The following is a 25,000-nucleotide window of genomic DNA, read 5'->3' as shown; positions in this document are numbered from 1 at the left end:
AGTAGTAGTAGTAGTAGTAGTAGTAGTAGTGTATTTTCAAGGTAACTGAAGGAAGGGGTGTAGGAATAAGAATAAGTGGAAGAGGAACAGGAGGAGGAGGAGGAGAAGGAGGAGGAGGAGGAGGAGGAGGAGGAGAAAGAGGAAGAGGAAAAGATTATATACAAAGTTGTACTAGTTAATATTTATAAGAGAAGAAGAAGAAAGAGGAGGAGGAGGAGGAGGAGGAGGAGGAGGAGGAGGAGGAGGAGGAGGAGGAGGAGGAGGAGGAGAAGGAGAAGGAAAAAGAGAAGGAGAAGGAGGAGAAGGAGGAAGAGGAAGAGGAGGAGGAGGAGGAGGAGAAGGAGGAGGAGTCGAAAGAGAAGGAGGGGGAGGAGGAGGAAGAGAAGACGACGAGGAGGATCAACAACAACAACAACAACAACAACAACAACAACGACTCAAAAAAATATACTGACACCCCTAAGAAAACGAATAATAATAATAATAATAATAATAATAATAATAATAATAATAATAATAACAATAATAATAATAACGGAAGACGAGGAGGCGCAAGGAATTATTATATTACAACGCAGACACTTCTTTGTTACCTTGATTACTTAGGATTACAAATAAATAAATAAATAAATAAATAAATAAATAAATAAATAAATAACACAAGTAACGGAATAACAATAAGTGAACCATGTAGTTATGATAAAAATACATAAAAAAAACATACATAGAAATATATACAAGTACATGGAAAGGAAGAAAAATATACAACAACAACAACAACAACAACAACAACAACAACAACAACAACAATAATAATAATAATACGAAATTCAGACAGGGAAGAAAAAAAGTGATATTTAGAAAGGAAAAATACAAAAAAATAATCCAGTTTAGTTTAACAATAATAATAATAATATAATAATAATAATAATAATAATAATAATAATAATAATAATAATAATAACAAATCTTACGAGCACGCGCACACACACAGACACACACACACACACACACACACACACACACACACACACACACACACACACACACACACACACACACACTCACCTTTTCCTCAGGTTAACAGATAAACACCTTTCTCAATCCTGCACTCAAAAAACACCAGTAAAACACCTCCAGTACACTCCACACGGGTGCTGCGGCGTCTACCACACTCCACCACACACCACACTGCCCCTCACACACAGTGGCAAGGTGTGACGCGGTCTGTATTGGATAAAGGTGCGGGAGAGGCAGGCACGCACACCCTCCCCCTCACATGGTCACCTCAGTACTGGCTGGCGCAAGTCCTCACTCTTTCCTTTACCCTCCCTCGACCCGCCCTCTCATCAGTTGCCAGTTCGTGCTTTTAACCGCCATTCACTGTTTACTCATTTTTTCTCCGTGATTCGTGTGGGTTATTCATGCATTAAAGGTGTTTGTGGTGTGTTGCTATCTTTTCATTCTCCATTGCTAGGTAAAAGTGTATGGATGAACTTTTTTTTTTTTTTTTGTTAGTAGGTAAAAGTTAAAGGAACGACTTCGATTGCCCTAAAAAATGTGTCAGGAAATGATAATAAAATACTGATAAATATTTTTCTCTCTCTCTTCTTACCAGTATTTAATCAAATTGGAGTGTCGTTGTTATAACGCTGCATAGATTATAATATCGACAAAATGGTATTAATAATGCAATGGGGGAAAAAAAAAAGTTAAAATATCCACGAAAATATTAATAAAGGATTGCTACGATTCTTTTGGTTAGCAAATGATACATAATCACTTTCCTTCATCCTCGAAACAAATAAATACTGTTTTCTCAATTCATTTATTCATTTTCAGCCAAAATCGAATGATTAACAAGGGAAAATAATGCCACAAACAAAATGAAAATATATTCAATAATAACATAACATTTTCTCATGATTTAATAGATTTCCTTTTTTTCCTGCGCCAAGCAAATATAATTAATGATAATGGGGGTAATTCTGTCATGGAAGAAGATTAGAATTAGTTATTACGAGGAAGCTATGAGAGATGTTGCCAAGTTTGGAGAGTGAAGAAATTAGGAAAAGATTGAAGAAGTTAGACGGGAAGAATAGAAGTTGAAAAGAAGTTAGCAAGAATAATGGATTGAAAAAATTAGCAAGTTAGAAGGAAAAGAAATAAGTAATAGAAGAAGTTAGGAAAAAAATTTAGAACGAAGGAGTGAAAAGACATTGAAGTTAAAAGTAGAAGTTGACAGGAAAAAAATATATATAGATTAGAAAACTAGAATGAAGTTGAAGAAATTAGAAAAAAAGTTACACGTTTGAAATCAGAAGTTGGAGTGAAGTTGGGAAGGAGTTACGAAAAGGAAGTTAGTTAGAAGAGAGAAGTTACATTATGAAGTTAGAACAAGAAAGTAAGAAAGACAGAAGAAGTTATAGCTGAGAAAGTTGGAAGAAAGAAGTTGCAATTACACGAAGTTATGAACAAATTCGAGTTATAAGCCTTGGTCTCTGCATAAGTTAGGAACACAAGTTAGGAGCATAAATTAGGTGACTGACTCCTCCTCACAAGCCAACGGCTGTAGTAGTTGTGGTAGTGGTGGTGGTGGTCTCTTCTTCACAATGCTCCTCTTCCGTGGCAGTGGCAGTGGTGGTGGCAGTGGTGGTGCTGGCAGTGGTGGTGGCAGTGGTCTCTTCTTCACAATGCACACTCTCAGGAATGATGGCAGTGGTAATAGTAGCAGGTGTGGTGGAGGTAGCAGGTGTGGAGGGAGTAGTAGGTGTGGTTGGAGTAGTAGGTGTGGTGGAAGAAGTAGCAGGTGTGGTGGAGGAGGTAGCAGGTGTAGTGGAGGAAGTGGTAGGTGTGGTGGAGGGAGTAGTAGGTGTGGTGGAAGAAGTAGCAGGTGTGGTGGTGGAAGTAGCAGGTGTGGTGGAGGGAGTAGTAGGTGTGGTAGTGGTGGCGGTGGTGGTGGAAGTAGCAGGTGTGGTGGTGGGAGTAGTAGGTGTGGTAGTGGTGGCGGTGGTGGTGGAAGTAGCAGGTGTGGTGGTGGTGACGGTGGTAGTAGGAGTAGTAGCAGTAGTTGTAGTAATCACTGAAAAAAAATAAAAATAAGAATCACACACACACACACACACCCTCCCCTCTCTCTCTCTCTCTCTCTCTCTCTCTCTCTCTCTCTCTCTCTCTCTCTCTCTCTCTCTCTCTCTCTCTCTCTCTCTCTCTCACGCAGGTAAACACAGGTAAACACAGGTAAACACAGGTACACTCACTAGTACAGGTGCATCCATCCTGTGTCCTCGCTCCCACGTAGTTCTGTCCACCTTGCACATAAATGCACACTAATCTGATGCAGTTTTCGTCTAGTGTGTCCATGAATGCGTTGCTCCATTTCTCGACGCCATTATATTCACACTTGTTTGGGTTCAATCTCATCTTGTTATTCCCGTTTCCTTGATTCCTCTTTGTTTTATATTTTCTTAATTGTGGGATGTTTTGTTTAGTTATGTCCTTGTTTACATTGTTTTTAATTTTTTTCTCTCCTATTTTTGCTCTTCTTTCGTTGTCCATGTCCTGTCTGCGTTCCTTGATGCATTCACAGTTATCTATCTTCTTCAGCCTCAGCATCACCTTCCCTTCATACCACATGCACTTCAACTCGGCGCAGTTATCAGGGTAGGACTCGATAACCTGAGAATGATACCATGAGATAAACTTCATTGCAATTTGGTGCGTCTCTCTTTATTGAGTGACCAGTGTGAGGCATCTCTTTCTGCTCTATACTGGCTGGTAATTGCAAAATATATTCCTTTTTATGCCTTTTCTTTCCGGTTGATGCTTATAAAGACTCCGTACATTGCTTTTAGTGCTTTGAATTGTTGCATACCGCAGTGAAAGGGTTGAGGGATGGAAGCGAGGGAGAGCTGCAGAGAATGGGAGTCACAGAGGAAGAGGAAGAGGAAGAGGAAGAGGAAGGGGCGGAAACAATTGGAGGAGACTCGTATATGGCGTGAACCTCACTCGAGCAGTGGTTCCCAAACTGTGGGCCATGGCTCCCTGGCGGGCCATGTGGCAGAATGTAGGAGCCATGATCTGAGGATATGTATATACTAAACCAAGGGTGTTTAGCGGGCAGGCAGCCAGTGGAGGGACATTACAGGCTCAATACAAATGGCCAGACTACACAGACAACTTGCTCTTCGGCACCCACTATTTTCATCAACTTACTCCTGTGAGGCTGCATTCTCTCAGCTACTCCACGTTAAGACGAAACATCGCAACAGACTTGAAGTGAAGCATGACCAACGGTGTGCTTGAGGTGAAACAAAACCATCAATCAAGAAGCCTGTTGACATCTGCACCACCACCACCACACTGAGTGGAATGGGATGCAAGTGAAGGAAACATGAAGCTGCCATGAATGTTCAGAAGCAAATAATGTGGGAGGAGGTGGGTGAGTGGCCACTGAAGGCCATGACACTTAATCATGACTCCCTATGATCGCATTTCACTTCAGGATCATTAAGTCATGAGAGCTGCCAGATTCAAAGATCAGCGGCGTGGGATTAATATACTCGTAAACCTGTGGAATTTTGTTTTATCTTGTTTTTTGTTTGTTTATTGTTGAAACAGGTTTCCACAACAATGCCATTCATTGATTACTCCAAGTATGGACTTTTTTTAATGTGCATTGCGTTACTCCTTTACTACCACTTCAATAATTATATGAAATTCAGCAAAGGCAAACTATGAATTTCGTTATCAGTGTGTGGTTGTTAGCTAGTTGTGTGAACGAGTGAATGAGCGAGACTTGTGTGAGGCATGAATACGTGTATGAGTGAACGAGCTAGGCTTCAGTCATAAGTGTTAAGTGGAAGTGCGCGGCCTGGCGCCGAGAGATCACCTACCTCCAGCCTTCTGTTCACACCTTCTGTGAATAAACACCTGCACTGTTACCTGCGTTTCCTGTGCCCCTGCTGGTCAAGAGTCGAACATGGCGCAGTGAGTAGGATCAGGACAAGGCTGCAGTGGGTACGGCGCAGAATGGAGAAGCAGTTGGAGGCGCTGGCTGCCCTGCTAGCGCGACAGTCGGAGCAGAGTCAGGCTCTGCTAGCGCGACAGTCGGAGCAGAGTCAGGCTCGCGAGGAGCGTTTAACCCAGCTGCTGGAGAGAGTGGGGACACAAGCTCCCAGTCGCACCACGGCGAGCAATGAAGGCGAAACCACAGCCCGCAGCACGTCTACCCAGGGCGCGAGGTTCCCGACGTCCGCCACCATCATTCCTCACTTAACGGCGTCAGCATCTTTACGTGAGTTCGACACGTGGCGCCATAAGTTTGAAGGATACGTAACCCTCGCCAGGATAGACTGTCTCTCCCTGGCTGAGCAGAGGGCGGCACTCGCTGCTGTCCTAGACGACGAGTGGACCCGTACACTTCGCTACGGGATAAGCTTACCGAGAGACGCGGAGTTAAGAACCATCCTCGATGCAATGTGTGAGTACCTGCGAAGCCAGCGCAACATCATCATGGATAGAAGAGACTTCTACTCCCGCGTGCAAGAAACGCAAGAAGGTTTTGACGACTTTTTATGTGCTGTTAAGGAAATCGCCAATTTCTGTGACTTTTGCGACCAGTGCATAAACCATCAGCTGCGTGACAGAATTGTCGTTGGGACACGAGACGAAGTGGCTCTGAAACGCATGCTGGAAAACAAGAAACTCACCCTTGAAAACGCCATAGATATTTGCAGAGCATCAGAGAGCGCTAACCAGTGTAGTGCAGTACTAAGGGGCGGCTCTCACTCTTCGAGCCATGGTGTGAACGCTGTCTCGAACTACAGGAAGGGCAGTTTCGGGGGCTCAAGCCCCACGGGCTGTTATCGTTGTGGCAAAGATTGTCGCAGTGACAAAAGGGGATGCCAGGCAATAGATAAAGTGTGTCGTAACTGCGGGAAAAGAGGGCATTTTGCGAGTGTATGTCAGCAGACAGTGAGGAAACGACGAGGAGCTTCGAGGAGTTCCTCAACTGTCTCTCCTCATCGCGGTGCAGGCCCGAGGCGGGGAGCCAGTGCCAGTGTATACCAGCTCTTATCAGGCGTATACACAAAGACGGTGACGGCACGACCTGCGCCCCAGGTGCTCATTACCGCCACACATCCCGCTGGAAGAGACAAGATTACGTGGACTCCTGACTCTGGGGCCGAAACGACCGTTATTGGCCTCGACACGGCAACACTCCTTGGAATCCCGCCCTCCAGCTTGGCGCCCGCTGATGGTGATGGACTTTATGCTGCCGGTAATCACCCCCTCACCTGTGTAGGAACTTTCTCGTCGCACTTGCAACTGGGCGACAGGGAAGCTGAGACTGTTGTGAGCGTGGTGAAGGAGGTGAAGGGGGCGCTGCTTAGCTGGTACGATTCCATCGCTCTCGGAATCCTCCCCGAAGATTTTCCGGCTCAAATCCGACCGCTACGCAGGGAAGAACAGCACACCGGCAACAGCTCCATCAAGTACCCGACCGCCTCGCAGCCACCTCTATCTACGCCCACAGAAGTGATCAGCTGGCCTCATTCCTACGACCCAACGCCACAGCAGCGTGCGGGGCACGCTGCTGCTGTGATCAAGGCCTTTCCCAGCGTCTTCGAAGCAAAGGAAGGTTTACGTGCAATGGCTGGTGGATCCATGGCCATCGAGTTGACAGACGACGCTCGACCCTTCGCCGTAACAGCATCTCGTACAATCCCTTACAATTGGCGTGAAGAAATTAAGAGCCAGTTGGAAGAGCTGCTTAACAAGGGAATCATCGAGAGTGTGGACTACCCTACGGCATGGTGCCACCCCATCGTGCCTGTCCCAAAAAAGACATCTGGTGTAAGGCTGTGTGTTGACCTGACACGACTCAACCGTTACGTGAAGAGGCCCGTGTATCCAGTGCGCTCACCTCATGACGCCATCGCCTCGATCGGGACCGGAGCAGTTTGGTTCACCACTCTTGATGCCAAGATGGGGTATTTTCAAGTCCCCATTAGAGAAGAAGACCAGGATTTAACCTGCTTCATAACACCTTGGGGTCGGTACAAGTTTCGGCGAGCGGTTATGGGTCTCGTCTCGTCTGGAGACGAGTATAACCGTCGAGGAGACCAAGCTCTCGGCGACATACCTAACACCATCAAGATCGTGGACGACATCCTGGCCTATGACTCCACCTACAGCGCGCACTTAGCCCATGTCATTCAGATTGTGCGGCGGTGTGACCAGCACGGCATCACTCTCAACCCACAGAAGTTTACATTCGCGGAAAGAGTGGTAGATTACTGTGGTTACTCTGTTTCTGGACAAGGCTACACGACAGACTCAAAGAAAGTTAAGGCAATCTCTGACTTCCCACGACCACAGCACATCACCGACTTACGATCATTCATGGGTCTTACAAACCAGCTTGGAAGCTTTTCTCCTGCTGTGGCTGCAGCTGCACAACCCCTCAGAGATCTCTTACGCCCGAAGAACAGTTGGTGCTGGTCTCCTAACCATGAAGAGGCGTTTGAGAAGGTGAAACAGTGTCTCGTCAGCCCACCTGTCTTGGCATACTTCGACCCATCATTACCAACGATGCTACAGACTGACGCCTCAAGGATGCACGGATTTGGATTCGTTCTCCTGCAGAAGCACAGTGACCAGTGGAAGATGGTGCAATGCGGGTCAAGATTTGTTACAGACACAGAGAGCCGCTATGCAGTAATAGAGTTGGAAATGGCTGCAATCGTCTGGGCAGTCAGGAAATGTGGCACCTACCTGAAAGGACTCCCTCACTTCGATCTAGTGCTCGACCACCGCCCGCTGATACCTCTCCTCAATAGCAAGTTGTTGGGAGAAATAGAGAACCTGCGGCTGCAGCGCATGAGGGAGAAGCTTGCTCAGTATTCTTTCACAGCAAGCTGGCAAAAGGGATCGACACACTGTGTGCCCGACGCCCTCTCACGTGCTCCAGTACAGGACCCAGTGGAGGAAGAGGATGCTGCTACTTCTGGTGACCTCGACCCTCTCCACTCAGCGGTCATCTCAGCGTTATCTGCCACCAATGAGGACGGCGTCCGCTTAGCACCACTCCAGGATCAGACTGTGGAAATGGTACGTGCCGCAGCAGCAAGAGACGGGGAGTACTGCTTGCTCAAGAACGTCATCATCGAGGGCTTCCCTGATCATTGCCACGACCTCGATCACCGCTTGCGTACGTACTGGCCGGTGCGCAGTCTGCTGGCCGTAGACGACGACCTGGTGGTTTACGGGCCGAGGCTTCTTATTCCTCACAGCCTCCGCCGAGAAACACTAGAGCGACTCCATGACAGTCATCAGGGGATGGAGCGCACCAAGCGACGGGCCCGACAAACGGTGTACTGGCCTGGTATGGACAGAGACGTTGAGAACGTCGTTTCTGGATGCTCACTATGCCGTCCACTCCTACCAAGCCAAGCCAACGAACCTCTCTGGCAGGACACGGACACACCCAGCAGGGTGTTTGAGTCAGTTTCTGCAGACTACTTCCACGCAGCAGGCCGTACATACCTCGTGTATGTAGATCGCTTGTCTGGGTGGCCTCACGTGTCTGCATGCTCACGTCCAGCATCGGCTGATCAGCTCGTTCGTGTCCTTCGGGGTGTGTTCGCCGACACGGGCGTGCCTGTTCTCCTGAGGACTGACGGTGGACCGCAGTTCACTTCTTCATCGGTACGGCGCTTCCTGGCTCGATGGGGGGTGGAGCATCGTGTATCTTCACCTCATTATCCACGCTCCAATGGTCACGCCGAGGCAGCGGTCAAGTCCGTGAAGAAGCTGATCCTCACGACCACACAGCAGGGACACCTGGACGAGGATGCGTTCGCTCGCGGGTTGCTGGAACTGCGCAACACTCCGAGGGCGGAAGGGCGATCACCAGCACAAGTCCTCTTCGGTCATCCTATGAGGTCCTGTGTCCCGGCTCATCATCGCTCATACGCTCAGCAGTGGCAGCGCGCTGCTGATGAGTGCGACGCCAAGGCAGAGCGACTGAGGAAGAAAGCGAAACTTCGCCACGACGCGTCCGCCCGTACTCTTCCTCTCCTGCACCTCGGTGGCCACGTCGACGTTCAAGATCACACGACAGGCCTCTGGGATCGCCTGGGTGTCATCGTGGCTGTTGGGCGAAGGAGAGACTACCTCATCAAGATGGGCAGCGGTCGCGTGATGTGGCGTAATAGAAGACACCTACGCCCACACAGACCTCTTGCTCCCCTTCCTGTCGAGCAGCACACCGCTCATGGCGGTGCAGCGCTTCAGCATCAGGGTCACGAGGAACACCACCATCCCGGCAGCCCGGAGCATCAGGGTAACGGGGTACACCGTGGCCGAGAGCAACCAGAGCGTCGAAGCAGCCGACAGCGTAGGGAGCCGAGACGACTGCAGGTGCGGTGGCACCGTAGCACCTACGATTAGTCGTACGTGTTCATTGTACGCTGTGTTTGTTTTGTGTATATGTACCGTGTTTTCTGTACTTCAATCATTGTAACTTTGTTTCATGTGTTACGGTAGCCATAACAAAGATAAGGAATCTTCCTTATGTCTCGGGGGAGGTGTGTGGTTGTTAGCTAGTTGTGTGAACGAGTGAATGAGCGAGACTTGTGTGAGGCATGAATACGTGTATGAGTGAACGAGCTAGGCTTCAGTCATAAGTGTTAAGTGGAAGTGCGCGGCCTGGCGCCGAGAGATCACCTACCTCCAGCCTTCTGTTCACACCTTCTGTGAATAAACACCTGCACTGTTACCTGCGTTTCCTGTGCCCCTGCTGGTCAAGAGTCGAACAATCAGTACTTAAAACAACAGAAAAAATGACAAATGGAATCAATAAAATTAGAGGATTTGCTGGAGTGATTTTTATATGGACCTAATGAGTGCAGGGCCGTTGACAGCCACTGCGGCCACGGGTCATGCTTGGCGCTGGGCCGTGGACAAGGATCTATATGAAAAGTGGCTAATCTGAAAAAGATCGGGAACCACTGCTCCTCAGAAACGATGAAAGGAAAGCAAGTAAAAAAGTAAATAAGAAAGTAAATATGTATTGTTATACGATGTTATGGGAAATTTTAGGATGTGTTTGGGTGTTTGGGTGTTTTAGAGTACTTTAAGGTGTTTTATGATGTTTAGGAGTGTTTTTAAGATGCTGGGATGCTTGTGAGTGTATTTAGATGTTTTTTTGGGTGTTTTTTTTTTGTGTTTTAAGTGTTTTAGGGATGTTTTAAGGTGTTTTAATGTGTGTTTGTGTATTTTATTGTTTTTTAAGTCCTAAATTACAACTGCACTACTACTACTACTACTACTACTACTACTACTATTACTCACCGTCCCTGCTGAATAGAACTGCCCATTGTACTTGCACGTCCACTCTCTCACCTTGCCGTCTACCTCACCTGTAATTAAACAAGGTAATCAGTAACGTTCCCTACCACACTTAACTAAAATCCTCTCTCTCTCTCTCTCCCTCCCTCTCTCTTTCTCTCTCTCTCTCTCTGTATATCACGAAATAGGTGGAAATAGATAGATAGATAGATAGATAGATAGATAGGTAAATACGTACATACTTACATACATGAATGGATGGATAAATAGATAGCTGCATGGATGGATGGATGGAGAGAGAGAGAGAGAGAGAGAGAGAGAGAGAGAGAGAGAGAGAGAGAGAGAGAGAGAGAGAGAGAGAGAGAGAGAGAGAGAGAGAGAGAGAGTAGATTTACTATAAACAAAGAAAACAAAACAAAAGCGTACAATATAAACCAGAAAAGTAAGAAAGGAAGAAAAAGTAAAGAAATTAAAGAATAATACGTAAAAAATAATAAATGGAGAACAGAACGTAGATAAACAATAAAAAAAATAGCAAAAACAAGAAAAAAAAAGAAAATAAGAAAATAAGAAAAGCCATCACCACCACCACCACTACTACTACTACTACCACTACTACTACTACTGTTACCTGACACGAGGGCGAAGAAAACGGGAAGAAGGACGAGACCACCAGGTACTCTCATGGTGACGGGCCAGGTAAGGAATGATTAGACAAGCACACCTGACATTCTTATACCTGCAATCCTGCCTGCCCTCACACACCTGCACACACCTGTTTACACCTCCAATGAAAAGCTGATTAAGTTATTGAGTAATAAAAAGAGCGGTATGTGTTTGAGTATATGTGTGTGTGTGTGTGTGTGTGTTTTGAATAGAGACGTTATTAGCAATTTCTAAGGAGGTTGAAAGCAGCCGGTCTCTGTGTGTGTGTGTGTGTGTGTGTGTGTGTGTTAAGACAGCTGTCAGTATGTACATTAGTGGTCACTACACACACACACACACACACACACACACACACACAGACACAGATACACACACACACACACACACACACACACACACAGAGAGAGAGAGAGAGAGAGAGAGAGAGAGAGAGAGAGAGAGAGAGAGAGAGAGAGAGAGAGAGAGAGAGAGAGAGAGAGAGAGAGAGAGAATGCTTACAAACATAATTAGACAGAAACTGATAGACACAAACAAACAAAAAAGACACAAACAGACAAACACACACACACACACACACACACACACACAAAAGACAAACCAACAAAGCACTAACAAACAAGCAGAAAGGAACAGACAGGCACAAACAAACTGACAAACAAACAAACACACAGACGGACAGACAAACATAGGGACTCACAAACGAAAAACACACACAGACAGAACGAAATACAAAGAAACAAATAAACAGACAGACAGATAGACAGAGATTTCTTCCGGTCACACACACACACACACACACACGCACACACACACACACACACACACCATAGCTTTCACTCACCTGGTTTCCATAATGAGGCTTGATAACAGACAGGAAGGCAGACAGACAGGTAAGCAGCTGGCTCTATTAGACAGGTGTGAAGGGGGGCAGGTGAGTGAGGGGGGTAAGGTGAGTGTGGGGGAGTGATAGAAGTAGGTGGCGTGTTCAAAGAATTGCTACTACTGCTGCTACTGCTACTACTACTACTACTATCACCACCACTATTACTACACCAGCAACAACAATAACTGCAAAAACAACTACTTCACAATAACTACTACTACTACTACATCACTATTACTACTACTAGTACTACTACAAGAACAGATACTACTATTACTACTTCTACGACTACAACTACTACCATTGCTATTTCATTCACTTTGTGCTGCCCAACTGAGAGAGAGAGAGGGGGGGGGTGAACACATCGAAAAAAACACTAATAAATTGATGTATGTGTTTATTCATGTATATCATAATCAGGCCTCTTTAATTGTATCATACGCATATATACATACAAACAAACATACAAAGTAAAACCATAATACATAAAAAAAAAGTTCACACACACACACACACACACACACACACACACACACACACACATACAGTATAAGGGATGTAACTCTATATAGCCTAATTATTCCATACTGACAAGAGGTTTAAAGTCTTTCTAGTGCAGGTGTATGAGGGGATTCAAGTCTCTATTGCCAAGGTAAACGAGAATCGAGTCCTTATGTTGCAGTTTTAAAAGGATTCAAGTCTTTTTATGGCAAGTTTGTGGGAGTTCAAGTGTTTCTGTTATAGACGTAATGATTTCAGGTTTATCGTAAGTTAAGAGGGATTCATTTGTTTATATTGTAGGTTTAAAATGATTACCTGTTCATATAACAGAATTTAAGAGTGAAAATATTAACTTGGCAATTATAAGAGGCTTGATGAAGGTGTCTGTTATAAGTTGGTAAAGATTCAATTGTTTTTTGTTGTAGGTTAATAGGATTACGTCCCTATTCTCCACAATTTGAAAGGATTAGAATATTAACTTGCTAAATTTAAAGGGATCGAGTGTATCTATTGCAAGTTTACATGGATTCAACTCCTTTCCACTACAAATTTAAGAGGATCACGGTACGCATTACAAACTTAACAGGATTACAATGTTTACTAGATGGATTTAAGAAATTTGAGTCTCACTGGTGTAAATATAAGAGGATTAAGTTTTCCTATTGCAAATTTAAGAGGATTAAGTCTTCCTATTGCAAATTATAAAGAATCAAAGTATTGCATGAGAAGATATAAGGGGAGCAAGTCTTCCTAGTGCAATTATAAAGGATTAGAGTGTTGCATAAGACTACATAAGGGGATCAAGTCTTCCTATTGCGAATCATAAAGGATCAGAGTGTTTCATGGCAAGATTATAGGGAATCAAGTCTTCCTATGACAAATTATAAAGGATTAGTGTTTCATGGCAAGATTATAGGGAATCAAGTCTTCCTATTGCAAATTTAAGGGGTTGTAATCTTTATCGGGAGTATGTAAGAGGATCTAGTCTTCCTATTAAGAGTTTTAAGGGATTCATCGGAGATTTATGGGTATTCAAGTCTTTTTATGCATTGTGAAGGAGAAACTTATACAAGAGAAGAGGATCAAGGTCTTTCTAATGCATATCTAATAGGATCTAAGTCTCTCTCTCTCTCTCTCTCTCTCTCTCTCTCTCTCTCTCTCTCTCCTTTAGTGAATAAATAACCACTTTTCTTCATTTAACCATTCTGTATTTTTTTTTCCTCCACTTAACTTTTCTTCACAATCCTACTACAGTACTTAGAAATACTTATATCACCATCTAGCTGTCTTAACGTGGGGAAGTAGTAGTAGTAGTAGTAGTAGTAGTAGTAGTAGTAGTAGAAAAAGAAGTAGTAGCTGTCTTAACGTGGGGAAGTAGTAGTAGTAGTAGTAGTAGTAGAAAAAGAAGTAGTAGTAGTAGTAGTAGTAGTAGTAGAAAAAGAAGTAGTAGTAGTAGTAGTAGTAGTAGTAGTAGTAGTAGTAGTAGTGCCTGTCACTACACTTATAATAGTACTTACAGACATACACACACAGTTACACTTACACACACACACACACACACACACACACACACACACACACACACACACACACACACACACACACACACACACACTAATAAGGCCAAGCCAGATATACACTTCAATTTTGGTCCCATCTTGAATTAATAAAAAAAATAAATAAATAAATACATAAATAATGGTGAGTTTTTAACATCAACTGGCTGACTGACTGACTGACTGACTGACTGACTGACTGACTGATTGACTGACTGTACTGGCTGGCTGATTGACTGGCTGACTGATTGACTGACTGACTGGCTGACTGACTGATTGACTGACTGACTGACTGACTGACTGATTGACTGACTGACTGTACTGGCTGATTGACTGACTGACTGGCTGACTGATTGATTGACTGACTGGCTGACTGATTGACTGACTGACTGACTGACTGATTAACTGACTGACTGAGTGGATGGCTGACTGGCTGATTGACTGACTTCTTACTCATATTCTCAGTTAATTCAGTCACTCATTACAACACATTATATACTGACTGACTGACTGACTGACAGACTGACTCTCAATATTCACAAACCTTCAGTCAGTCACAGTCATTCAGACAGTCACTACAACACATGCCAACCTACCAACTGACTGACTGACTGACTGACTTAACATATACATATCTCTAGTCTAGTCAGTCAGTCAGTCAGTAAGTCAGCAAGTCAATCATACTAACTGACTGACTGACTGAGTGACTGACTACCAAATGCATATCTTTCATCAGTCAGTCAGTCAGCTAGTCAGTCAGTCATTCAGTCAGTCAAGCTGGTGATCACATAATTTACCATTTATAAACACTGTGTCCTTTACCACCTGTCAGTCAGTCATTCAGTTGGTCAGTCAGCCGGTCAGTCAGTCAGGGAAATGAGTGTACAATAATTATATCAACACTGTACGAAAACAAAAACAAAACAAAACATAATAAAAGTAATAAATGATAATAAACAAATAAACATCAGACTGAACAAAAACAAAAGAAATTACACCCCCCAAAAAAAGTTAATAATAATAATAATAATAATAATAATAATAATAATAATAATAATAATAATAATAATAATAATAATAATAATAATAATGTTTCCTTTACATCTTCTGTTTTCTCCTTTGTCTTCTGTTCAGTTAAGGAGAAAATCAGCACATTTATTCATTATTCATCTCCTCTCTTCTATAACAAGCTGAAGAGAATGAAGGCAGGAGTGAATAACAGTGAATGGAGAATGAATGTAATCAATAAGAGTGAAAAGAAAACGAATGAGAAAAAATAGAAGTGAAAAAAAAAATGCATAAGAGTGAACAGAGAATAAATAAGGGCAAGCAAGAGAAAATAAGAATGGATAACAGCAATTTGGTAAGAATGAATAATAAGAGTGAATATATAATGAGAAAGAATGCATATGATTGAATAAGAGTGAACAGAAATTAATAAAGTAGTAAATAAAAATGAATATGAATGAACAAGGATGAATAAAAGTGAATAAAAGTTAATAACAGTAAAAATGAATTGTAAAAGTTAATAAGTGTGAATAAGAATAATTAATAAGAGCAAATAACAAGATCAATACAGAATAAGAACAAATAGCAGTGAATAAGAGGGAAAAAAGAATAAACTGAGTGAATAGACCGAGAATGAACAACACTACCAATGAGTGAACAGAGGGAACAGAATGAAAAAGATTGAATGAGGACTGGTAAAAATAAAAAGTCAATAGAATGAGTAAAAAAAAAAAAAAGCAAAACAGAATGAACAAGCATGAATAAAGGCAAGTAAGAGTGGATAAGAATGAAAAGGAGAGAAGAACAAATAAAAAAAAAGAATGAGTGAGTGAAGACAAGTAAAACTGAATAAGAGTGAGTAAGGACGAGATAAGACCGAATAAGAGGGAGGGAGGATGTTAAGGGTGACTGAGGATGTTAAGAGTGAGTGAGTGAGTGAGTGAGTGAGTGAGTGAAGGGCGTGGGACATGACTAGCAGCATTGCAGTGATAGGTTCATGTAGCCTCAGTGTGTGAGAATGGAGGGGCATACAGCATAGAGCATACAGTATACACATTGTCATCATAAATATACATAAAAAAATGAATAAAAATAAATAAAGTAATAATAAAAAAAAACAATGAAACATACCATCAGCATACAAGACATGGTAAGAATAGATCCGCCAAGCATACGCAGCAACCATAAATATACGTAAAAAAAGAGAGAAAAGTACAACGCTAGTTTTACGAATATGGTATACAAACGGCATACAAGACTGGTGAGGCGAGATCAGACAAGCATACACCACACAGCATACGTAGCAACCATAAATATACGTAAAAAAAGAGAGAAAAATACAGCACTAGCCTTACAAAATACAGCATACAAACAGATACAAACAGCGTACAAAACCGTAATAATACAACAGCATACAGCGTTATACAGGACTCATCATAAATATACGTCAAAAAGAGACAGGAAAATACAACGCTAGCCTTACCAATACAGCATACAAAACCGGTAGAAACAAACAAGCATACAACACACAGCACATACGGTAATCATCATAAATATACGTAAAAAAATGATATAAAATACACTGTTAGCCTTACCACTACATCAGCATACAACACTGGTGACAATACAGCACACAACATAGTAACTTGTATACAGATGAGATAAAAAGAAAAGAATACATACCTTAATAAACACATGAATGAGAAATACAGTATAAGCATACAAACTTAAGGCAATACAGCATAAGGCATACAGCATAGGCATTATAAAACACATGTAAAAAAAAGCCACACATACGCACACACATACACACATTATATACACACAACGGCAAAAATACACCAGCATACCAAATACTATACAGAATGAGCATACAGCATACTGCATACATGAATGAGAAAGATGTGAATGTATACAGAATCTAAGCAAAATACAGGCTGAGGAAATATACATTCATACATATAGCATCAGAGCATCAGTGAGAGTGAACAGACATACAAACATACAGCATACAGAGGTCACCGTAAATATACATAAAACCAGACTAAAAAAAACAAAACAAACAGACACATCATTATAAACACACTTAAATAAGAAATACACCATCATACAGCATACCGCATACAGCATCATAAATACACATAAGAAATTGATGAAAAATACAGCATATCGATATAAATATACACTAGTGAGAGATTCAGCAGCATACAGATGATGAGTGTGCATACAGCATAGATGTCATTATATACATATTTTCTCCTTTTCCTTTTCTTTTCCTTTTTTTTTTATTTAATTTAATTTCTTATTCTTTTCTTTCCTTCTCCCTTCTTTCTTTTTTCTCTTTTCTTTTTTTTTTGTTTTACTTTCTTTTCTTCTTGATTTACTTTCTTCCTTCTCCTGTTCCTTTTCTTCTTTCTTCTTTCTCTTTCTTCTTTCCTTCCTACTCCTCTTTCTATTCTTCTCCTTTCTTTCCTTCCTTCCCTTTCTTTTTCTTCCTTTCCTTTCTCCTCCTCCTCATTTCCCTTTCCTTTCTTCTTCATTTCCTTTCCTTCCCAACCTTCTCTTCCCTCCTTCACTTTTCCTCCTCATCCAATCCTCCTTCCTTCACCCAACACAACATCAATTCTCACAGAGCAAAATACATGTTAAGTATAAACAGTATTCTTAAGTAAGTGTGGATGGCATCACTAGCAGCATTTAAGTGACAGAAGGCAGGAGTATGGATGGTCAAGCACAAATATTTACTTACACACTACTAATCTAAGTATTTAATGGACAGCTCGAACTTAAAGCACATTGGGGGCAGTAGAGTAGTAATCTCCAGTCTTTGTGAGCATTATCAAGGCGAGAAGAGTGTTTGTCAGAGCTACAGTGTGTTAATGGGTGTGTGAGGCAGTGAGGACAAAGGGACAGAGGGATATGGTAACACTGATGCTCTCACTCACACACTCCTTTACTGGTCTACATATTCTTATTCTGAGTGGCTATACTGCATTTCTGTGAGTGTGTGTGGTAGAAAGGTAGGGGAGGCCAAAGGGGATGTGGTAACACTGCGACTCATTGATGCTCTCTCTCTCTCTCTCTCTCATTCATTGATCTATATATTGTTATCTTGCTTTCAAACGTAGTAAACATCCTTCATTCCTGCCAAAATTAATGCTTGTCAAATACCAGATCAACTTTCTTTTTGATAATTCAGTAACTTATAATCACACAAGGGTTTGGGCAGGATTACATTAGTTTGCCGTGTGCTTCAGAACAAGACGGGAGGGAGCACGTAGACCAACTAGCGAGTGAATGAGTGAGTGAGCAAGTGAGTGAGTGAGCGAGTGAGTGAGAGGATCAGTCTACCAGTGTTACCATGTCCCTGAGTCCTTACCTGCCACACACACACACACACACACACACACACACACACACACACACAAGACCCTACAGCATTCATAAATCACTCCGTACATAACCCAATCAATGTATTTAATCTCTATCACCATTTCCACATACACACAACTAAACCTACAATAAATACACCTTATATCAGCATTCCTCTCCTGCTGTAAGCATCAAGGCAAGCAAACAAACAAACACACACACACACCGGGAATGAGGCAAACAAAAGTGTGGCCAAGACAATCCTGGCTTTCTGAAGCTGACACTAAAATTAAAGATGAGGGATGCGAACCTTGAGAACCTCCAACCTCAGGCAGCCAAGCGAAGAGGTTACCAGTGAGCCAGCGCGTGTGTGGCCATATGGGAATGTGACGTGTGGCAGTGTGTAGCATCAAGGACCATATTTCTGAAACACTTCTGTGCCACACCTCTGCTACATTTAAAAAGGCTCTAGTTGAAGTTGCATGGGTTTTCAAGGGTGCTTTTATGGTTGCAGTGATAGGTTAATGAGATTTCTGCATTACTGACAGGAGAAACACTCTTTGAAAATAGTCATGATGAAGTGACATGGGTTTTTAAGGGTGTTTTACAGTTCTGGTGACAAATTAATGAGATTTCTACATGATTAACTGCAGAAACACTCTTGAGAATCCAGCCAATCACCTCTGTGGCTTTCAAAAAATGTCAAGGTGAAGTTAGATAGGTTTTTTTAAGGGTGTTTCTATGATTCTAGTGACAAATTAACAAGATTTCTACATTATCATCAGGAAAAACACTTTTGAAAACCCAGCTAATCATCTCTAGCTTTCAAACACAGTCATGGTGGAGTTATACAGGTTTTTTAAGAGTGTTTTTACAATTCCAGGAACAGATTAACAAGATTTCTACATTATCATCAGGAAAAACACCTTTGAGAACTCAGCTAATCATCTCTGTAGCTTTGGAATGCAGTCATGGTGGAGCTAGATAGGTTTTTTAAGTGTTTCTATGATTCTAGTGAAAAATTAACAAGATTTCTACATTATCAACAGAAGAAACACCCTTGAAAACTTGGCTAATCATCTCTGTAGCTTTCAAACACAGTCATGTTTGACTGAATTTGACTGTTTTTAAGTGTTTTTACAATTCTAGTGACAGATTAACAACATTTCTACATTATCACAAGGAGAAAACTCTTGAAAACCTGGCTTATCACCTCTATGGCCTTTGAAAACAGTTGTGGTGAGAGCCGAGCACTTCAGAATACAGGCCTTACCTTCACAGAAAGATACATAATACAAATCACAACATAGGCAACGAAATGTTCTCAGCTATACAGTAAAGTGTCTTGAGAGTCGGGGCAAAATGTATTATACGTATTAGCGGGAATTGAATATACATACAGGCACATCATTAAGGCTGTCTGGTTGTTGTGTATAGGACATGCACCTCGGAAGTATTTTTTTTTCTTTTTTTTTTTGTATTATTGATTGACTCTCTCTCTCTCTCTCTCTCTCTCTCTCTCTCTCTCTCTCTCTCTCTCTCTCTCTGACTTGGACTAGAAAAGCCAAAAGAAAAGAAAGGTAAACAGATGCAATATACGAAAGTTAAAAATTCTGTCAGTGATAATTATAATAAGAGGAATTAGAAGAACAGGGACAAGAACAAGAGGGAGAAAGAAAAAAAAAGGCAAGAAACAAGAACAAGAAAAGAAAGAACAAGAACAATAACAGCACAACCCAAGAAATCACTCACACACACACACACACACACACAGACTCAAGAAAATAAATAAAAAAAAAAGAAAAAAACAAAAGAAAAAACAAAAGAAAAAAGTAAAAAGAAAAAAAAAAAAAAAACACACACAAACAAACGCAGCAAACCCTAAACCAAAGAGAACACAGCGGGGAAATGAAAACAACAAACAAACAAATAAACAACCACCCCAAAAAAAAAACACAAAACATCACTACACCACACCCCAGCAAATTAGACACACAGCACACAAAAGGAGGGTGAGTATAGCAGGCTGTGGTGTTCCTGTGGTGGGCGTGGCGGTGGCGGCAGCGGCGGCGGTGGCATGGGTCTCTAAGGAGGTCTTGGGGTAGTAAGGGTTTTTGGTGTTGGGGCAGCCGAGCCAGAAGGGAGCTGAGAGGGCTGGCGACTTTGGCTTCACCCTCATTCTGAAGTCATCAAACTCCCAGAACATTTTGCCTTGGAAGAAGTAAGTGGTGCCTGTATGGGGGAAGGGTTGTAGATGAGTTGTAGGGTTCTGGTTGAGGTTGTAGGTGAGTTATAGGCGGCTGGTTTGGTGCATTTTGTGTGTGTTAGTTGTGGGTGTTGATGTGTGTGTGTAATATGAGTTTTTGGTAAGTTTTGAGTGTGTTTATGTGGTTGTTGGGTGTTTTGATGGGATTATTGTTGTGTTGGGCAGGTTATAGGTGAGTTGTGGGGGTAGTAAAGGTTTGTGTAAGTTGTAGTGGCTGTGGAGTGTGGCAGTAGTGTGCTCTGATAAGTTTCAAGTAGGTACTAAGGTAGTCAACACAAAAAATCTGAGGAAAAATAAAAATGGGAGATGATAAACTTGACATACACACAGACATACACAGATTACATTAGATTAGATGGTTCAATTGATATGCAAATTCATAAAACTGATCCAAGACAAAAATAAATACAACAACAAACCTGTACCATATATTTAAGCAGCAAGCTATACAAAACAAACAGTAAAACAGGAAGAAGGTACAGAACGAAAACTTATCTAAGCTAAAACATGTTCTTGTAATAAAATATCCATCTCAACATACACACACACACACACATACACACACACACAAAGACTCATACCGTTGTGCTTGAAGGCGGAGTCAATATTGTAGGGGACGCCACGCCACATGTCCATTGCTCTGGGGTAGTCCAGCTCCACATGCTGAATTGTCTCATCAAACCTGCACAGAGGAAGAAATGTGGGGCTTTAGTTCTGACCCTGACGATTTGTACTAAGACCTGTCAGAAGCAGTACATGATGCCAAAACTCTCACTGAAGTAGACTGGTTGATAGTGACAGAGGCAAGGAGTGTACATGAAGTGGAGTGGGAAAGACTGATTGAATATAGACAGAAGAAATGATAGAGACAAGAAGTGTACATCAATTGAAGAAAGGACTAGAAAAATACTGATAAAAAAAGAGGTAACAGAGGTAAGGAGAGAGTATACAACTGAATGAAAGAAGGACTGGACTGTACATCAATTGAAGAAAGGACTAGAAAAATACTGATAAAAAAAGAGGCAACAGAGGTAAGGAGAGAGTATACAACTGAAGGAAAGAAGGACTGGACAAACGGACAAAAACACTTAAAGAGCTTGACAACCTCCATGAGAAACTCCTGAAAGCAATACAAAATCATTTAAATATAAGCACCCTTTTGTCACCAGTATCCTGAAGACCCTGACAACCACCACTAGAACCCATTAGAAGAAACACACATGCCAAATTATTTCTCCCATTCCTCTTTCATCCTCCTTTCTCTCAGCTCTCCCATATCATTCTCCCTCATGACTCACCCTCTTCCTCCCTCCTAAACACACTGGGACACCTCAGGACACAAACTTTTACATGATACCACACTCAGAATGTTTAGGAATAGAACCTTGCCACACCAGTGCCCAGCCTCACCTCCAGTACATGGTTTCAGCAAACAAGTAGGTCCTTCCATTGTAGCCCCACACAAACGCAGCATCTATCTTCTTGAGGGTCGCCGGCAGCCCTAGGTTTTTGAGGCGCCCCACCTTCAGCAGCTCCTGGTTTCCCCGACAAACGTAGTACTTGTCCCCTGTAATGTGTGGCTGGTGAGGGACTGGTGGGGAGAGGTGACTTTGAGGTGAAGGATGGGTAAAGAAAGGGTAGGTAGGTTTGTGGTGTGTGGGTGTTTGTGAAGTCGGAGAGGTAAAACAAAGGTGACTGTGAGGTAAGAGAGGTGTGTTTGTGGGGTGAGGGAATGTTATAGAGGGTGTTTGTGTGTGCTTGTGAGGTGAGAGTATTGTTAAAAGGATGTTTGTGGAGAGAGAAGAATTAGAGGATTAAATATTGAAGTAGACTGGTAGATAGTGAAAGTAAGTAAGTGAAGTAAGGAGTGTATGTGAACTGAAGAGGGAAAGACTGAAAGGAATATAGACAAAAGATATGACAGAGACAAGAAGTGCACACCAACTGAAGAATAAAGGACCAGAAAAATAATGATAAAAGAAGAGGCAATAGAGGCAAGGAGAGAGTATACAACTGAAGGAAAGAAGGACTGGACAAACATAGACGGAAAGAAAACCTGGATAAACAAAAACAAACATCCATAGATACAGATACAGAACCATATCACTGTAGCCCAAACCCTGTACACTACAACACACCACTTATACAATCAGTGAGGTTAAGCAACATTGGGTCTGGTTAGTTCTTGGATGGGTGACTGCCTGGGAACACACAAGACCCAACTAGATAGAACCAAATAACACTACCTCAGATACACATGCATACACACACGCACCTATGAAGAACACAATCTTTCCGTCGAGCATCCGCTCATACACAGCATCAATGTGGGTGAGGTTCTTCGGTAGCTTGGACCAGAAACGGTTGATCTTAGCAGGGTAGTTGGGCAGCAGGTTCCCTTGGGGATCCACGCGCCAGAAGTACTGTGAGAGGAGAGGAGTGGTAGTAGTAGTAATAATAGTAGTAGTAGTAGTATGTTTATTGACACCCCACAGGTAAATCTAGTTAGTTAAAGATTTTACGAGTAAATACAACTTCTACAGGCATTTCTACAGGCCCTCACCGTACCTTGCCCTTGAAGATGTATATTTCCCGCCGGATGACAGAGATGGCATCATAATCTGTGTTGCAGGTGTCAGGCTTGTCACTCTTCGGGGGCCGCAGTGGAGGGCGGGGCGTTTCAGCAGGGCGGGGTGTGGTGGTAGTGGTGGTTGTGGTGGTGGACGGCCAGGGGTCCTCCTTGTACTTTTCGTCCACACCTGTGTGGTGGTGGGGGGGTGGGGGAGGAGGTGAGTATGGGTGTATGACTAGACTGTAACTGCTACTACTACAACTGCTACAATTGCTGCTACTGCTACAACTTCTACTATTGCTGCTACTGCTACAACTGCTACTATTGCTGCTACTGCTACTACTATTACTTTTGATGTTGTTTCTTAAGTTGCTAGTAGTACTGCCATTCCTACTACTACTACTACTACTACTACTTCCACCATTACTGTAGCTAGTGTCATTACAACTATTACCATTACCACTACTACTACTACTACTACTACTACTACTACTACTATAACTATTTCGTAACAACTCTTAATTTTATCATATTATACAAACTACTACTATCACTATTACTACTAATAATACTACTTCACCACAACCACCAATATTGCTACTCATACAAGCACCACTACCACAGCAACAACCAACAGCACCCCACAACTAACAACACCATTGAACCTATCATTCCAACCACCACCACCACCATCACCACCGGCACACCTACCATACAGCTCCTGGATTCCCCTCACGTCATCCTGGGGCAGACGGAAGGAGCTGGGGAACCGGATGAGATAGGGGCTCATGAGGGCACCCTCTACGTCGGAGTGATAGAGGCCCAGGGCGTGACCTAGCTCATGGGCTGCAGTGATGAAGAGACTCACTCGTTCCCAGGCTGTGGAAGAGGTTGGGGGTGAGAACAGCAGGGTGTGGAGGGAGAAGTGTGTGAAGGGAAGAGTCTGGAGTGTGAGTGACAATGTGGGAGAGGAAAGACTGCATGAAAAAAGAGGATGAGAAGTTGGGATTTTCAAAGGTATGGCTGTGAAAGAGGTGGAGTCAGAACGGCAGGGTGTGTGGAGCAGTGTTTGTGAGAATGTGTGTGGAGGAGTGAGGGAGAAAAAGAATGCATGCAGGAAGAGAAGTTTGATGAAAAGTTGGGATTCTGAAGGTACAAAGTATATTAATTGGGTAAGTGTGGCAAGGTGTGGGTGGGGTAAGGGTGAGTGTGTGGGAGAAAGAGTGCATGAAGGGAGAGGAGGATAAAAAGTTGGGATTCTGAATTTATGAAGTATACTAATGGGAAGAGAGACTATCCCTTAGGTTAGTAAGGAAGTGAAGTTTATATGAATGTGAGAATATATAGGGAAGAATGCAGTAGGTTAGGAATACCACAGACTACCTTTAATAATAATAATAATAATAATAATAATAATAATAATAATAATAATAATAATAATAATAATAATAGTACTGTAAAAAAAAAAAAAAGCACTAACAGAAACAACAACAATAACGAAAAAAAAACAATAACCATAAACAAATAAACAAAATAAATCAATAAACAAATAATAATAACAACAATAACTAATAAAAACAAACAAAAAAAACAAAAAACAAAAACAAAAACAACTAATACCCCCCATCCACCCCCGCACCACCACTTACTGTCATCTACTAAGTCCCCCTCCAACCCCCCCACCACTACTTACTATCATCTACTAAGTCCCTAACCCCCCCACCACTACTTACTATCATCTACTACGTTTTGATGCTGCACCCACGGCTCATCGTCATCAAAATGCATGTCTCCCCCGATGCCGTGCCCGGGGTAGAACG

At 42.5% G+C, this 25,000-nt stretch overlaps 2 protein-coding genes across 2 annotated transcripts in view; both read right to left on the bottom strand.

The window, feature by feature from the left end:
- Positions 1-1,590: 1,590 nt before the first annotated feature.
- On the bottom strand, positions 1,591-11,108 carry LOC135092927 (integumentary mucin A.1-like). The gene is made up of 4 exons (XM_063991728.1): positions 10,988-11,108; positions 10,360-10,427; positions 3,261-3,678; positions 1,591-3,082 (listed from the first exon to the last, which is right to left on the bottom strand). The coding sequence occupies exons 1-4, from the start codon at positions 11,040-11,042 to the stop codon at positions 2,556-2,558; spliced, it is 1,068 nt and encodes a 355-aa protein (XP_063847798.1). The 5' UTR covers positions 11,043-11,108; the 3' UTR covers positions 1,591-2,555.
- Positions 11,109-18,029: 6,921 nt separating this feature from the next.
- LOC135092928 (matrix metalloproteinase-2-like) overlaps positions 18,030-25,000 on the bottom strand; it is a 68,397-nt gene continuing 61,426 nt past the window's right edge. Inside the window, exons 6-12 of the mRNA XM_063991729.1 lie at positions 24,914-25,000; positions 23,892-24,059; positions 23,177-23,367; positions 22,884-23,031; positions 22,019-22,175; positions 21,190-21,290; positions 18,030-20,574 (exon numbers count right to left, since the gene is read on the bottom strand). The exon at positions 24,914-25,000 is cut by the window's right edge and continues 56 nt beyond it. Coding sequence (XP_063847799.1) covers positions 20,309-20,574; positions 21,190-21,290; positions 22,019-22,175; positions 22,884-23,031; positions 23,177-23,367; positions 23,892-24,059; positions 24,914-25,000 — 1,118 coding nt within the window. The 3' untranslated portion in view covers positions 18,030-20,308. The remainder of the gene's footprint in view (positions 20,575-21,189; positions 21,291-22,018; positions 22,176-22,883; positions 23,032-23,176; positions 23,368-23,891; positions 24,060-24,913) is intronic.

This window comes from Scylla paramamosain, chromosome 41 (assembly GCF_035594125.1).
Source record: "Scylla paramamosain isolate STU-SP2022 chromosome 41, ASM3559412v1, whole genome shotgun sequence".
Classification (NCBI taxonomy): domain Eukaryota; kingdom Metazoa; phylum Arthropoda; class Malacostraca; order Decapoda; family Portunidae; genus Scylla; species Scylla paramamosain.
The sequence above is the reverse complement of the archived record's forward strand: the minus strand, read 5'-3'. Positions and strand labels throughout refer to the sequence as shown.